The 13,953-nt window shown below is 55.1% G+C and overlaps 2 protein-coding genes across 4 annotated transcripts in view; one reads left to right on the top strand and one right to left on the bottom strand.

Annotated features, from left to right (window-relative positions):
• AGRN (agrin) overlaps positions 1-13,953 on the top strand; it is a 39,356-nt gene that overhangs the window by 6,810 nt on the left and 18,593 nt on the right. The gene's annotated exons all lie outside the window — the stretch shown is intronic.
• Positions 1,828-13,463, bottom strand: LOC147356453 (uncharacterized). Its single transcript, XM_086345854.1, has 7 exons — positions 13,432-13,463; positions 13,170-13,257; positions 12,841-13,088; positions 10,052-10,145; positions 9,298-9,377; positions 8,834-8,934; positions 1,828-2,893 (listed from the first exon to the last, which is right to left on the bottom strand). The coding sequence occupies exons 1-7, from the start codon at positions 13,461-13,463 to the stop codon at positions 2,745-2,747; spliced, it is 792 nt and encodes a 263-aa protein (XP_086201980.1). The 3' UTR covers positions 1,828-2,744.

Here is a 13,953-nt window from a genome sequence, read left to right on the forward strand (position 1 = left end):
GAGGGTGGGATGGGGCTGCCCCAGGTAAGGTTAGCAGGGGCATGAGCCCAGACTTTAGGGTTGTAGATCTAGCCAACTGTTGCTTGCCCTGCACAGCCTCCTCCAGCCTGTTTTGCTTCCTTCTTAAAGGGTTAATCCCCCAATCCCCTGAGAATCAAAACCTGCCCCCACCCCATCACCACAGTGGGGTGGAAGACAGCTGCTGAAATTGACCTCTCTCCTGCCCCTGCCCCCCAAGTCCTTTGCCTTCACCAGAAGGCCCAGGCCAGCTGCCCTCCCTCCCAGCCCAGAGGCCTGAACTGCTCTGCTGGCCCCAGCAACCCCCTCAGCATTGGGATAGGGGAACTGTGGCTCCCCACACAGGCCCCTGAGGCCCAGCCCAGCAAGCTGGGGGCTGCAGGCACAATCCCTGAAGTAGCCCCAATAGCACTTAACACTCCAGAGTCCCAGGAAGCGCCCACCTCTCACAAAGAGAAAAAGGGATCTCAGAAATGAGAGTTAGTGACAGCTACCCTGATGAGATTGACCCAGCTCATCAGAGAGTACTGTGTCCCCATAGGCTACAGGGGGCTCAGGAGGGATCTGGGCCCTATTCTAGGCTGTGGCTGGGAACCGGGGAGGGGTGACCTGGCCTCTGGTGGAGCTTCCAATGGGGACGGAAGCTCCCCTCAAAGGGGCCTCTCCCTCCAGAGCAGATCCTGAGAACTTCCTCTGAGGAAGGCCCCCTGCTAGGGGCTGCTTACAGCTGGACCTGGGAAGGGGAAGATGGTCCCTCCCACCTCCCCTCCCACTGAGGCATGGGAGGGGCAAGCTCTCTTTCCTCACAGGCAGCCGGCTGTTTCCAGCTGTGTGGCCTGCACATGTGTGTGTGTGTACATTTGTATGCACGTGTGCCTGCAACCTCAGGTGTACCAACCACCACACAACAGTTCTGGTTGAAACTCCAGCTGGTGGCCTGTGGTTCCTGCCACCCTTGTATCGCAGGCCTCAGCCTGGGGAGGGGACCCTGCAGATGCTCTGCCAATGGGATGGTAGCCGGCAACCTTGGCTTGTGTCCCAGAGTTCTGGGAACAGGGCTGTGGGCCCTCAGTGGGTGCCGTCTCCTGCCTGCTGCCCCAGTGTCCAGCTGTGCTCCCCTCCCACCACCCCATCCCCGGCAGAGAGCTGGGCCCCTCCTCCTGTGGGCTCTGCCGCTGGGTTTCTCAATGCCAGAGATGGAAGGGCTGCATTGAACAGGAAGAGTCCCTGGGGTCACTTGGGTTCCCTGTCCCCTCACGCCTGCTGGACCCTGTGTCTGGCTAAGTTAGGGAGCAGGGCAGGTCAGGAGAGGTGGGTCTGCCTTTGATGTGAGGTGGGCCTGAAGCTCCCTACCTCTCCTCTTAGCAACTTCCTCTGCACTGCCCCCTCTGCATACCAGGCCCAGAAGCAGGCAACCTGTTGTGGCTCCCTGAGGCACCTGTCCCTCTGGCAACAGGTACATGATTTCTATGTACATTGGGGAGAAATAAAGGCACAACATCTGGGCCAGATTATGGCCTGTCCTGACCCACAAGTGGGGAAAGGATGTATGTCCACCCCTGTTCCTAGAGGGGGGGAAGTGAAGCTTGCTAGAGTCCACTCGTGAATCCAGCCATCAGTTCCTTCCTCACCCACCCGTCCATGCAGGACCTAGCAGCAGGCCCTCACAGGACCACTAGAAGGGCTGCTGCAGCTACCCACGCGGCTCTCTCCTGTCTGGTCGGTCTTTCTGTCCCTTTGTTCCCAGCTTCTCTTGGTTCCAATGTTGTAGCCACGCGTTCTGGGAAACACACTCACTCAGAAGCACAATGCAGATAACGGAGTGCAGTTTATTACACCGGCGGGCCCAAGGCAGAGTCTCCTCTTAGCCAAGGACCCCGACCAGTTTTTCTGAAAACCTTATATACCCTAAGTGTACGTGCCCAAACCCACCTCCCCAAATTCCCTGAAACTAGTCTGAACAGAGGAAAAGAAAGATACAGTCAAAGTTAACCTGTGATTCATATGCCTTAAGCCTAGGTAGTTAACAGTGGACCATTATTAATAGGCCTGTGATCATACCCCAATAAGCATAATAGAATTTATGATTCTATGCGGTTACACAGATAATTAGGGTATTCTTTAGGTAACAGAGAGTCTAGGAACGAGCCCTGGGGCTCTTCCATCCGGAGGGGTCTGGTTTTCCAGTTGGTGTGTCGTTTCCATAGATACTGGGCATATAGCTCAAAGTCCACAGTCTGGCCCAAGATGGAGTCCTGCTTTCAAGATGGAGCCTGTTCTGTCTGTTCCCTCCTTCATCCCTCCTCTTCATGCTCTTAACTCATAGTATGAGCATCATTCATAGGGATTTATTGCACCCTGACTCTCCGACCTCCAGTTTGGGAGAACGACATCAACCTTTGGGTTACAGAGTTCATAATACATTGTAAAATAAAGGGTCCACAAAGCAGAACTATGAAGGCAACTATAACAATGGTAAATATAGTTTTCCACCAATCACCCTTCACCCAACATAGGACCGAAGTCCAAAAAGGAAGATGTATCAGACATAACTTTTACCTGACCTTTCATGTCATCTAGGGTAGCTGATCTATAGCCAGATAAATCAGGAATATACACACAACATTCAACTTTAATTATAGCACAGGTCCCTCTTTGTACTGAAACTGTGGTCAATCTCAAGATGATAGCAGCAAGTCCTTGTAGCAGCAGTTGATTGTAGAACTTCATCTCTGTTTCTTCTTTAAGATGATCTTGGTTTCATGGGGATCAGAGGGGTCCCTCTGCGCAGTCCACTCGGCGTCCTCCGGGTCTGCATGGTATGCTCTCTTCAGCCTCATGTGGAGGATCCAGGGAGTGACACCTGCAACTTTAACTGCAGTAGGGCTGGTTAGAACAACAGCATATGGACCCTTCCAGTGTGGGGCCAAGGAGTTGTGTTTCCAGTCCTTGACCACACCCGATCCCTGGGCACAAATTCGTGAATCTGTTCCCCAAGGGGGAACGGCACCTTTTCTTGTACAAACTTAGTTACCTGATTTATTACCTTACCCAGTTGTTCCATCTGCTGTGAAATCTCATCTCCCCTTACCTGAGGCAAATTTGTTGACACCTGTTTTATTATGGGAGGGGGCCTCCCATACACAATTTTGTACAGAGACGAGCCATGGGACTGTGGGGTCATCCTGAGTCTGAGCAGACCCGTCAGAAACAAGTCCACCCAGGAACCGTCAGTCTCCAAGATCCACTTGGAGAGTGTCTCTTTAAGTGTCCGGCTGGTTCCTTCCACCATCCCAGAACTCTGGGGCCTATATGCTGTATGTAATTTCCACTTGATGTTTAAAGTTTTGCTTACTTGGTTATACTAAAACAGCTACAAAAGCCGGGCCATTGTCCGATCCAATGCTGGTAGGAAATCCAAATCTGGGAACTATCTCCCTAAGCAGGCACCGGGCTACTTTTGATGCTCTTTCAGTGAGGGTAGGAAAAGCTTCTACCCATCCTGAGAACGTACATACTGTGACCAGCAGGTAATGGTAGTGTCCGTGAGGTTTCATTTCAGGGAAGTCCACTTCCAGGTGTTCAAAGGGCAGCGTGCCTTTTACCTGAATTCCTGCAGGTTTCTGTCTGTGCCAACAGGCAGCATTGGCCTGTAAGCAGGCAGTGCAGTTCTGAGATTTTGTCCTGCATGGGGAAGAGAGGAGGGGAACAAAGAAATAGTTTCAAATTATCTCTTCCAGTTTATCATGGCATAGATGGGTCGCTTGGTGTGTTTGGCTTACCAGAGTGGGTGCCAGCTCCTCTGGTACCCATAATTTGCCACTTGGCAATTCCCACTATCCCTTTTCAGTCTTGATGGCCCCTTCTGCTTTGGCTAGTTGGTTTTGAGCTTCAGTGTATTTTGGAGAGTCTAGTGTTAGCTCAGGTAGCTCCGCCAATATGAAAGCTTTAACAGGGGCTTCACTTGTCACCCCCAAGCCCTTGGCTGCTTGTTTAGCGGTCTTATCTGCCAGTCTGTTCCCTGAGCCCGGGGAGTATCCTCTTTTTGACGTTCTCAGCAGTGTATGACTGCAATCCTTTCTGGTTCCCAGGCAGCATCTAATAGGGTCTTAATTTCTTCCTTATTTTTTATCTTTTTCACTAGCTGTCAAAGGCCTCTCTCCTTATACAGAGCCCTGTAGTGTGGCAAAAGCATACCTGGAGTCTGTGTCAAGGTTTGTCTTCTTACCTTTTGACAGCTGGAGGGCCTGGATTAGAGCATATAGTTCAGCCTGTTGAATGGAGCAGTGTGATGGCAGAGAGGGAGCCTCAACAATGGTTTCTTCTGTGACCACTGCATATCCTGACAGTCATTGTCCTTGTTTCACCAGGCTGGTGCTATTGGTGTACACGACCGAATCTGGGTCCGGGATTGGCTGGTCTCTCAAGTCAGGTCTGCTGGCATATTTCCTTGCGATCATGTGAGGGCCCACCTTCTCCCACAGGAAGGAGAGTAGCCAGATTCAGGGCCTGACAAGGCTCAGTAGTAACATGGGGGTTCTCACATAACAGTCCCTGGTACTGAGTAATCTGGGATGTTGACAGCCATTTATGGAGGTCCCCTTGCAGGAGAGTGTTGACCTCATGTGGGACTTTTACAAACAAATCTTGGCCCAAAGTCAGCTTGGTTGCATCCTGGACCAGTAAGGCAACTGCAGCAACTGCCCATAATCATCCCAGCCACCCAGTAGCAACACTGTCCAGCTGATTAGAGGTAAGTCACAGGTCTGTCCCATGTCCCCATAGTCTGGGACAACACTCCTATAGCCACCTTGTCCTTTTCAGTCATGTAAAGAGTAAATGGCTTAGCAAGGTCTGGCAGGCCCAAGGCGGGTGCTGATGTAACTGTACTGGGTTTGAGTTTTATTACCACTGGGACTTGTTTTGCAAGCCTGGGGGGGTTGTCTTCTGCCCAGACCTCAGGGAATTGTTGAGTTAACTCTCTCTCTTGACCATTGAGCCTGTCCGGTTTCCCTTCTGGGAGATCGTGCAATCTCCCTTCATCTTGAGGGGTTACTGAGAGGAAGAGTAAATAGGTGGTTAAGCCCACTCGAACAGTGGGTCTTTCTTGGGGAGACAGTGACTTGTTCCCCCAATTTAGACAGCAAGTCTCTTCCTAACAAAGGTACTGGGCATTCAGGGATGTATAAAAACTCATGAGTCACTTGGTGTCCCCCCATCTGACATTTTCAGGGTAGGCTAGAGACACAAGGCTGCATTTATCACCATCTGAGACCCAGCAGCCTCTGGCTGGGTCTATTGGCGTATAAAGTCTATAGGCCTCGCATAGTCTTTCGCAGAACTCAGGGTGATTCGCTTTCCCTTTGAATCACTTCAGAGGGTTTTGTAATACTTATAGCTTTTCGGGCCCCCCTCTTGAGACCTTGTAAAATAGCCACCCGATAACTCTCCAGGTGGCCCCTCCCTTCCTCTGTGTTACAGTCCCAATTGGGCCTCTCATCCGGGGTGGCTAGTTCTGCCCACCGCTGCGGGTTTGCGGTACCCTCAGGTGCCATTTTGGAGAAGGCAATGGCACCCCACTCCAGTACTCTTGCCTGGAAAATCCCATGGACGGAGGAGCCTGGTGGGCTACAGTCCATGGGGTCGCTAAGAGTCGGACACGACTGAGCGACTTCACTTTCACTTTTCACTTTCATGCATTGGAGAAGGAAATGGCAACCCACTCCAGTGTTCTTGCCTGGAGAATCCCAGGGACGGGGGAGCCTGGTGGGCTGCCGTCTCTGGGGTCGCACAGAGTTGGACACGACTGAAGCGACTTAGCAGCAGTAGCAGCAGCAGCAGGTGCTATTTTTCTTAACCATTTTCTGGCCTCAGTTAGGATCCTGTGTCTTTCCTCAGTGCTGAAAAGGGAGACTAGTAGTTGGATTATGTCATCCTATGTAGGGCGGTGGGTTCGAAAAATAGTCTCCAATAGCCTAATCACGGCTTGTGCTCCCCGGAGTACGGTGGAGCGTGTCTCTGCCAGTTTAATATATTCGTAGAGGAAAATGGCTAGTAATAATAGGCTACAGGGGCTGATGGTAGTGCCCCATGTGTCCTGAACTGGAGGCTGTTGTAGCTTTCTAAGGGGCATCTGTAGTGGGGTTCTTTCCCCCTGTTCCTTGGTGGAGTGCAGCCTCTAATTGCTGTGTTTTGTCCCCCTTCCCATCAGTACTCACCGGGAGAGGTGGATACAATCTAGGAGGTCCAGCTGAGGTGGAATTCTGGGGACATTGACCAGAGGTCTCCATTGCTGGGATTGGAGCCTGCCGAAACGGCAGCTCTACGAACTCCGGGAGAGCTGGTGGAAGAGCAGTGGCTGCTGCAGGAACTTCACCTGGCCCTGGATGGGGCAGTAAGGTGGCCTCCGGTCCTGGTGGAGCACTGGGAGGCAGGCGTGTCATTATCCAGTATGGGGGAGGGGTCAGGTCATTTCCGTCCAAATCCTGTAAAATTTCCTTTTTTATCATCAGTCAATTTTTGTGCCATTAATATTTTCCCCTTTCCCTTCTGGATATAGAACCTTGTCCAAGTAGGAGGGTCTTGAGCTAACCCTAGCCATGAGTCAATATATGGATATTGATCCAGGTGTCCAGGCTCTCCTGTGATTACTGTATAGACGGCTTCCACTATTTTTAAGTTCATGGTGTTCTCTGGTGGCCATCCTACTCCCATAGGGGGCCATTCGACCTCACAGAGTATGTGGAGGCGGTTAGGCTTCATCTTCACCCCGTTCAGTTCAGTTCAGTTGCTCAGTCGTGTCCAACTCTTTGCGACCCCATGAATTGCAGCATGCCAGGCCTCCCTGTCCATCACCAACTCCTGGAGTTCACTCAGACTCACCTCCATCAAGTTGGTGATGCCATCCAGCCATCTCATCCTCTGTCATCCCCTTCTCCTCCTGCCCCCAGTCCCTCCCAGCATCAGAGTCTTTTCCAGTGAGTCAACTCTTTGCATGAGGTGGCCAGTCTCCTCCAAATCCCTTCTTTAAATTTTTAATCATGCACTCCAATACAGTTGCCTTAGATTCACTTCCCCTCATCTTGCTTACCTTCTCGGACCTTCTACTTTTCCTTTCGTTCTGTCTACGAAGTTCTCAGTACCCTATGTACTTCTGATATTTCCACTCAATGACACTTAAATTGCCATTCTGCCACCTTCCTAATTGGGGTGAGAAGAGCCTTACCTGCCAGATCCCAGAGGGAGAAGGGGGATTGGCGTGTCTTCACCTGCCGGTCAGCACAACCAAACCAGAACACCACGTGATCCAAGATTGTTTCTCCCTTAACTTTTAAAGTCCATTCTGCCTTGGTGGGCTTGATCAGGTGCGGATGAAAATACAGATGGGTTAAATATCCCATGTCCCAGGCCATCTCTGGAAAAGCCAATTCGTACTCACTTATGTATCCCCCTCCTATCCTGAGAATTCCGAGGGGGTCAAGAATTTCATAGCAGATGGGACATCTCCTTGGGGAGGGCAGAATACGAGCACACAGAAACCAAGTTTCTTCTCCTAAAAATCCCCTGGCAATTGCTTGGTAATAATTTTCCCCAAGATGGCATGGACACCACCTCCTAAATGACCTTCACAAGTTTCCTTCCTAAGCCCTAACACACTCGTCAACCTGTGTACCAAGCAATCGTTGCCACCTGCCTATTCCAGGCTCCTGTGGGTCTGTGCCCCTTCTAGTCCCTCCCAGGGCGGTGATCAGGCCCCCTCTTCCACCTTGCTGGGTGGGTTCCTCCTCACCTGAGCACTCAGTTCCCCTGCTGCCATCCACTACCTGCTAACATGAAAGGTCCGGGCATTGAGAAGCAGAATCCTTCCAGAAGGGCGAGGTGCCTTCCCCCCTCTAGAAGATTTGAGCCACAAGGCCTCAGAGTAGTCCCAAATGGGACTTGTCTCCTCAAAGTGAGGAGTTTCCCGGCCAACGCACCAAATGTTGTAGCCACACGTTCTGGGAAACAAACTCACTCAGAACGACAATGCAGATAGTGGAGTGCAGTTTATTACACCAGCAGGCCCAAGGCAGAGTCTCCTCTTAGCCAAGGACCCCGACCAGTTTTTCTGAAAACCTTATATATCCTGGGTCGGGAAGATCCCCTGGAGAAGGAAATGGCAACCCACTCCAGTACTCTTGCCTGGAGAATCCCATGGAGGGAGGATCCTGGTAGGCTACAGTCCATAGGGTCGCAAAGAGTCAGACACGACTGAGCGACTTCACTATATACCCTAAGTGTATGTGCCCAAACCCACCTCCTCAAATTCCCTGAAACTAGTCTGAACAAAGGAAAAGAAAGAAACAATCAAAGTTAACCCTTGATTCATATGCCTTAAGCCTAGGTAGTTAACAGTGGACAATTATCAATAGCCCTGTGGCATACCCCAATAAGCATAATAGAATTTATGATTTTATTTGGTTACACAGATAATTAGGGTATTTTAGGTAACAGAGAGTCTAGGAACGAGCCCTGGGACTCTTCCATCCGGGGGGTCTGGTTTTCCAGTTGGTGTGTCGTTTCCATAGATACTGGGCATATAGCTCAGAGTCCACAGTTCGGCCCAAGATGGAGTCCTGCTTTCAAGATGGAGCCTGGTCTGTCTGTTTCCTCCTTCACCAATAGGTGTCTGTCTGCCACTCCTCTTCATCTTGACATCCAGCTGGTCAATACCTCCAAGAAGCACCGCCCCCCAACTCAGACCTTTGTGCTGGACTGTGCATCTCTCTTGGCCTGGCCATGGCCCTCAGCAGGAATACAGGGTCTCCTGACTCACCGGCACTGACCACACCTGGGTACCACCCTGGCTCCTCCAGCTTTCTGTTTCCTCCTAGACATGGGCAGGACCTGGCCGAAAGAGATGGATTTGGGGCTGTCCTAGAGGGGAGGGACAGAAGGTATGGATCAGCTAGCTCCACCCCATCCCCTACCTCAGGGGTCCCCAACCCCGAGGCCATGGACCGCTACTGGTCAGTGGCCTGTTAGGATTCAGACCACACAGCAAGAGGTGAGGGGTCGGAGTGCTGGTGAACAAGCGAAATTTCATCTGTGTTTACAGCTGCTCCCCATTTTGGCATTACCAGCTGAGCTTTGCCTCCTGTGAGATCAGTGGCGGCATAATGAACGTAATGCGTCTGAATCATCCCCAAGCCTCTCCCCACCCAACTCCAAATTCGTGGAAAAACTGTCTTCCACAAAACTGGTCTCTGGTACCAAAAAGGTTGGGGACAGCTGCCCTACCTTTGATTTCCCTGGTGGCTCAGACGTATCTGCCTACAATGTGGCAGTCCTGGGTTAGATCCCTGGGTCGGGAAGATCCCCTGGAGAAGGAAATGGCAACCCATTCCAGTACCCTTGCCTGGAGAATCCCATGGATGGAGGAGCCTGGTGGGCTCTACCTTTTCTCCAGGTGTCTACTACCCCCTCCTCTGTTCGGCTGGCGCCCCCTGGTGGCTGAAGCCTGTCTTGGCAGGCGTCCCGGCCCTGGGTTCCCCAGGCCTGCGGGTCTGGCCTTGGCCCTTGTTTCCCTGAGACCTCACCAGGCTGGCTTCTGGTCTCGTGCAGTCTCCTGAGCTTGTTTTTACTGGGCCTCTGTAGTTGGCTCTGCCTGGATGTGCAAATCCCTCGACCCCATCCTTCGGGTCTCTGTACAGTCATCCCCCACGTAGATGCTGTGATCTAGGGCAATCTCTGCTACAGGGTAACCTTCCAGGGGCAAAGAGCTCACCCGACTCGGCACCTGCCTCCTGCACTGAGCCCACCCCCGGAGGAGTTTGGCCGGGGCCGGGCAGGATGAATGCTGAGTAATGAAGGAGGAGGGGTGCCGGGGTCAGCGGCCGCTGCCCTGCGACCCAGCCCCAATTCTTCCACAAGCTCTCACTTAATGCCACCTCCCGACAGCGCGGGCTAACCAGCAGTGTGGGCCCTGCCCGGGGCTCGTGGGTGGGCATACAGCCCGCGGACTCAAGTGGGCCCCTCCCGGCCTTAGCCTCACCTGAGGGGGCGATCGGGGCCGGGCTGCACGCCGCCTCCTTCCCAGCTGTTGGCCCCAGTCCAACAGCGACGTCCCGCTGTGAAACGCCCATTGTCTGCTGAGGCCGAGGGGGAGGGGATGGCCCTGAGACCCGACTCTAGGAGGCTGGGGGAGGGGGCCGCCCTGCCCCATCCTCTTCCCCTCCCCCGCCAGGGCGGCCAGACACCTGTGGCTGGAGGCCGCCTGGCACTCGACTGTTGGATACACTTTACACACTAGCGGGGTACCCTCGAGGGCCCAGGAGTGGAGACTGGTGGAGGTCCCCACAGCAAAGGTGTGTGCGCATGCCTAGAGTGTGTCTGCTGCCGGGAGGGCGGTGCCACCCCACTCCCACCCCATCCTTTTGGAGCGCGCCGGCCCCTCCCCTACGGAGCGAAAGGGATCAGAGGGAGGCCAGTAGGTGGGACTTCATATTCTCTGTGGACTTCGTTCCCGGTCTTCCTCGCAGGGCAAGGGAAGCGTCTGGAGGGGCCCAACCACACGCGTGTATGTGGGGGTACACCCGATGTGTGCTGTGTGGATGAGGGGCAAATTTTGCATTGCATGAAGGTGTGCAGTGTGTATGCACACAGGTGTGTGTGTGACTGCACAGTGCCTGTGCAGACTTGAGTGAGTGGTTGTACGTATGTCCGCATATGGGAGACCTGGAACATGGAGTGTGTGTGTACACGTGAGCAGTAGCATGTTGCTGTGTTTAAGCCTGGAGAGGGTCTGATTCTTGGCTTGGTTTATCCTCTCTTCCCGGGACCTAGCCTGCGTGGGCCGGTCAAGGCTGAATGACTTTGAGTCTGGAGATCCCAAAATAGCCGGAGTAGCCTGAGCCCCCCTCCCCCTCGACTGGATCTGAGGCCTCAATGGCCCTTTGTGTCTCTGAAGGCATCCAACCCCTGTAGGGGCTCAGACTGGAGCTGAAAGGGACCAGGCTGCATGTGGTTGCCTTTACCCCAGGCCAAGCCCGACAGGGCACCCAGCACCACCACCATGGGAGCATCTAAGGCCAGCCCATTTGCGGGCAGATTCCAGGATCTCTGCCTGGGGGAGGCTTCCCCGCTCCCGCCCCCCCATCCCAGGCCTTACCCCTCCCACATTCTGGTTCCCTCCCATGGCCCACCCATGATGCTCCACAGCTGCAGTGGCAGCAGCAAATAGGGCTCCTGTACAGGCATGTGTTCAGTGGGCAAGTCCATGGTTTAACTCGTAGCACTGACTGTGGACCCCTCCCCAAATCAAGGGATCAGATTGCAGTCCTAGGGGGGCTGCAGTGAAAAGTAAACGGGAAATGTGTCACTGCCTGAACTCACCACACCATGTTCTGGGCTCTGGGCCAAGCCCTGCCTGGAGGAGATAAAAAGTCAGACCCTGCCCTGGGTGCTCCCAGTCTGGGGCACCGCCAGTATCAGTGTGGTGTGGGCAGTGCCAGGGTGAGGTGAGAGGGTGGGAGGCCCCTCTGAGGAGAGAGTGAGGACAGCCAAGGGCAGGGTCTCCAAGTAGCCTGACTGATTGCTGCTCTGGGTGCATTGTCGCTCTTTGTGTATTGGCTTTTCCTGCAAGTTTCAGTAGAACCCTAGGTTCCAGGGCTTCTCTGCCGTGGGTGATGGGGGATCCGGACAGGGTGGGCTGACCCCGCTGGGGTTTGGCAGCAGTGTGCCGGGCCGTGGGACGGAAAGGAGTCCAAGGAGATGGACCTGACAGAACTGAGAGCTAGCTGGCAGGTGGTTGTCCCAGCCGAGGATGGTTGGGGGGTGTGAAGACCCCACCTGACGAGGAGGGAGTGAGCGGGGTGTGTGTGGGAGAACTCCAGGGACGTGATCGTGAGGCGACTGGACACGTGGTGGGGAGGACGCGAGTGCCAGGTGGGCTGCGCGCCCTGGCCCGCTGTGACGTCACGGTCCCGACTTTCCCGGACTGCCTCTGGGGGGCGCTCCGGGCCTGGGACCGGGCTTGGAGCCCCGGCTATTTGCATAACGCTTATTTACATGGGACTCATTTGCATGATCCTCTTTCCTTGCGGACTCAAGTTGGGAGTGCGGGGATAATTTGAGGTGCTGATGTCAGTTCAATTTGAGGTGCTGATGTCAGTTCCTAGGGTGGGGTGGCCCACCCTCTGAATTGAACCCAGCCCAATTCCCACCTGTGTATATGTACTTGGAGATGCTACCCCCACAGTACCAGGGTGGGGCCAGCAGAAGCAGAGACATTAACACGCACCCGCGGTGACACGCAGCCTGCAGCCCAGAATCGGGTCTTTGGTGCAGGCCGAGCCCCGCTGCGGGGACTCAGACAGACACTCCGCCGCGCCGTCACTCACACGCACAAGACAGCCCAACCGGTTGGGAGCGGGAGGGAACCCGTCCCTGTCCCGCCCCACTCTCGCCCACCTACTCGCACCCTCTCTGCAACCCCCCCACCCCACCCCCACACCTGTGTCTCCAGCTCCAGCCTCCGCTCCCTTTCATCTCCCACCCCGACCCCCGGCTCCCCAGCCCGACCCTGCACCCTCCATAGCCTCAGCGCCCCACCTCTGCGCCCTCCCCGGACCCTGCTCCCTTCCAGCTCCGGTCCCCACAGCCGCCCCCCAGCACCCCCAGCCCATGCGTTCCCTTTTGTGCCGCCGCCTTCCAGTCCTCATCCGCCCCATCCTTCTTGCGGCGCAAGCCGCGACTCCCCGCGGACGCTGGGGTCCCCGGAGGCGTCTTCCTTTGTCTGTGCTCCCCGCCCTCGCTCAGCGGCGCCCCTCGCCCCTCACTCACCGCCTCAGCCCCGGCCTGGGCGCGGGGAGCGGGCGCGGCCCTCGGCAGCCGGCTCTTTCTTCTCTCCGGACGCGCGCTCGCTCCTCCCGCTCGCTGCCGTCGCCGCTCCCGCCTCTGCCGGGGACTGAGCAGCTGGGACCCGCCGCCCCGCGCCTAGCTGAGTCCTGGGCGAAGGGCCGATCACCGCTAGTCCCTCTCGGACCAGCCTCTCCCAGGCTGCCGGGCCGGCAGGATCCGGGGCTGTGGGACTACCGAGGCTGGCTCTGGGAAGACTGAGCACAGCTGGAGCCCGGCCGAGAGCTGCCAGAGCCTCTGGCCCAGGCCCTGACCGGTGTGGACAGCAGGGGTGGTGCTGGCCCTTGGTTGTTCCTCCGCCTCCCTCCGAGTCCAATTTTGGGATTCTGCTCCAGGAGAATTCTGCACACCCATTATGAGCCTCAAGGGCTGTGGAGGGGGCTGGTGCTTCCCACTCCCTGGCTGTGACTGGAGCTGAGCTTTGAGAATAGAGCGGCTGTCAACTGCCCCAGGGGTCCAAGAATGGAGAGAGTGGCACGGAAGAGGCCCAAGGGCACCCCGTGAGAAGCCCCACACCTCAAGAGTGGGGGCTGAGGAGCCTGGGTCATGCCTCCACTGCTGCTGGAGCGGGACCGCCGGCAGCGGCACGGGGTCTCCGTCCTGGTGCGGTATTTCATGATCCCGTGTAACGTCTGCTTGATCCTCCTGGCCACGGCCACGCTTGGCTTCGCGGTGCTACTCTTCCTCAACAACTGTATGTGTCTGCGGGTGTGACTGCCTCTTGGACCCAAGTGACCCTGCCTCTGCTGGCTGAGGTCCCCTTCCTCAGTCCAAAGATTAGGGGACAGGCAGGGTTACGGACAGGCCATTAGCTGCATCTTCTTGGAACACCATGGGTTGTTTTCTGAATGCCTGAGTCCCCAGAAACCTGTCCATGGGCTAGGGGGATGGGTGGGAGGATGGTGGCCAGCTCTCATCCTGAGCTGCATTGACAACTTTCTTTGGGATCTGGGGAGTTGGGGCAGCTGGTTACATTGGGAATAGGGGCTTTGGAAGGCCTTGGGGCTCATCTAAGGAATAGGTGGTGCCTACACCTCT

This window comes from Bos grunniens, chromosome 16 (genome assembly GCF_055505025.1).
Source record: "Bos grunniens cultivar Pamir isolate PY7600 chromosome 16, Bosgru_T2T1.0, whole genome shotgun sequence".
In the NCBI taxonomy this organism is placed as follows: domain Eukaryota; kingdom Metazoa; phylum Chordata; class Mammalia; order Artiodactyla; family Bovidae; genus Bos; species Bos grunniens.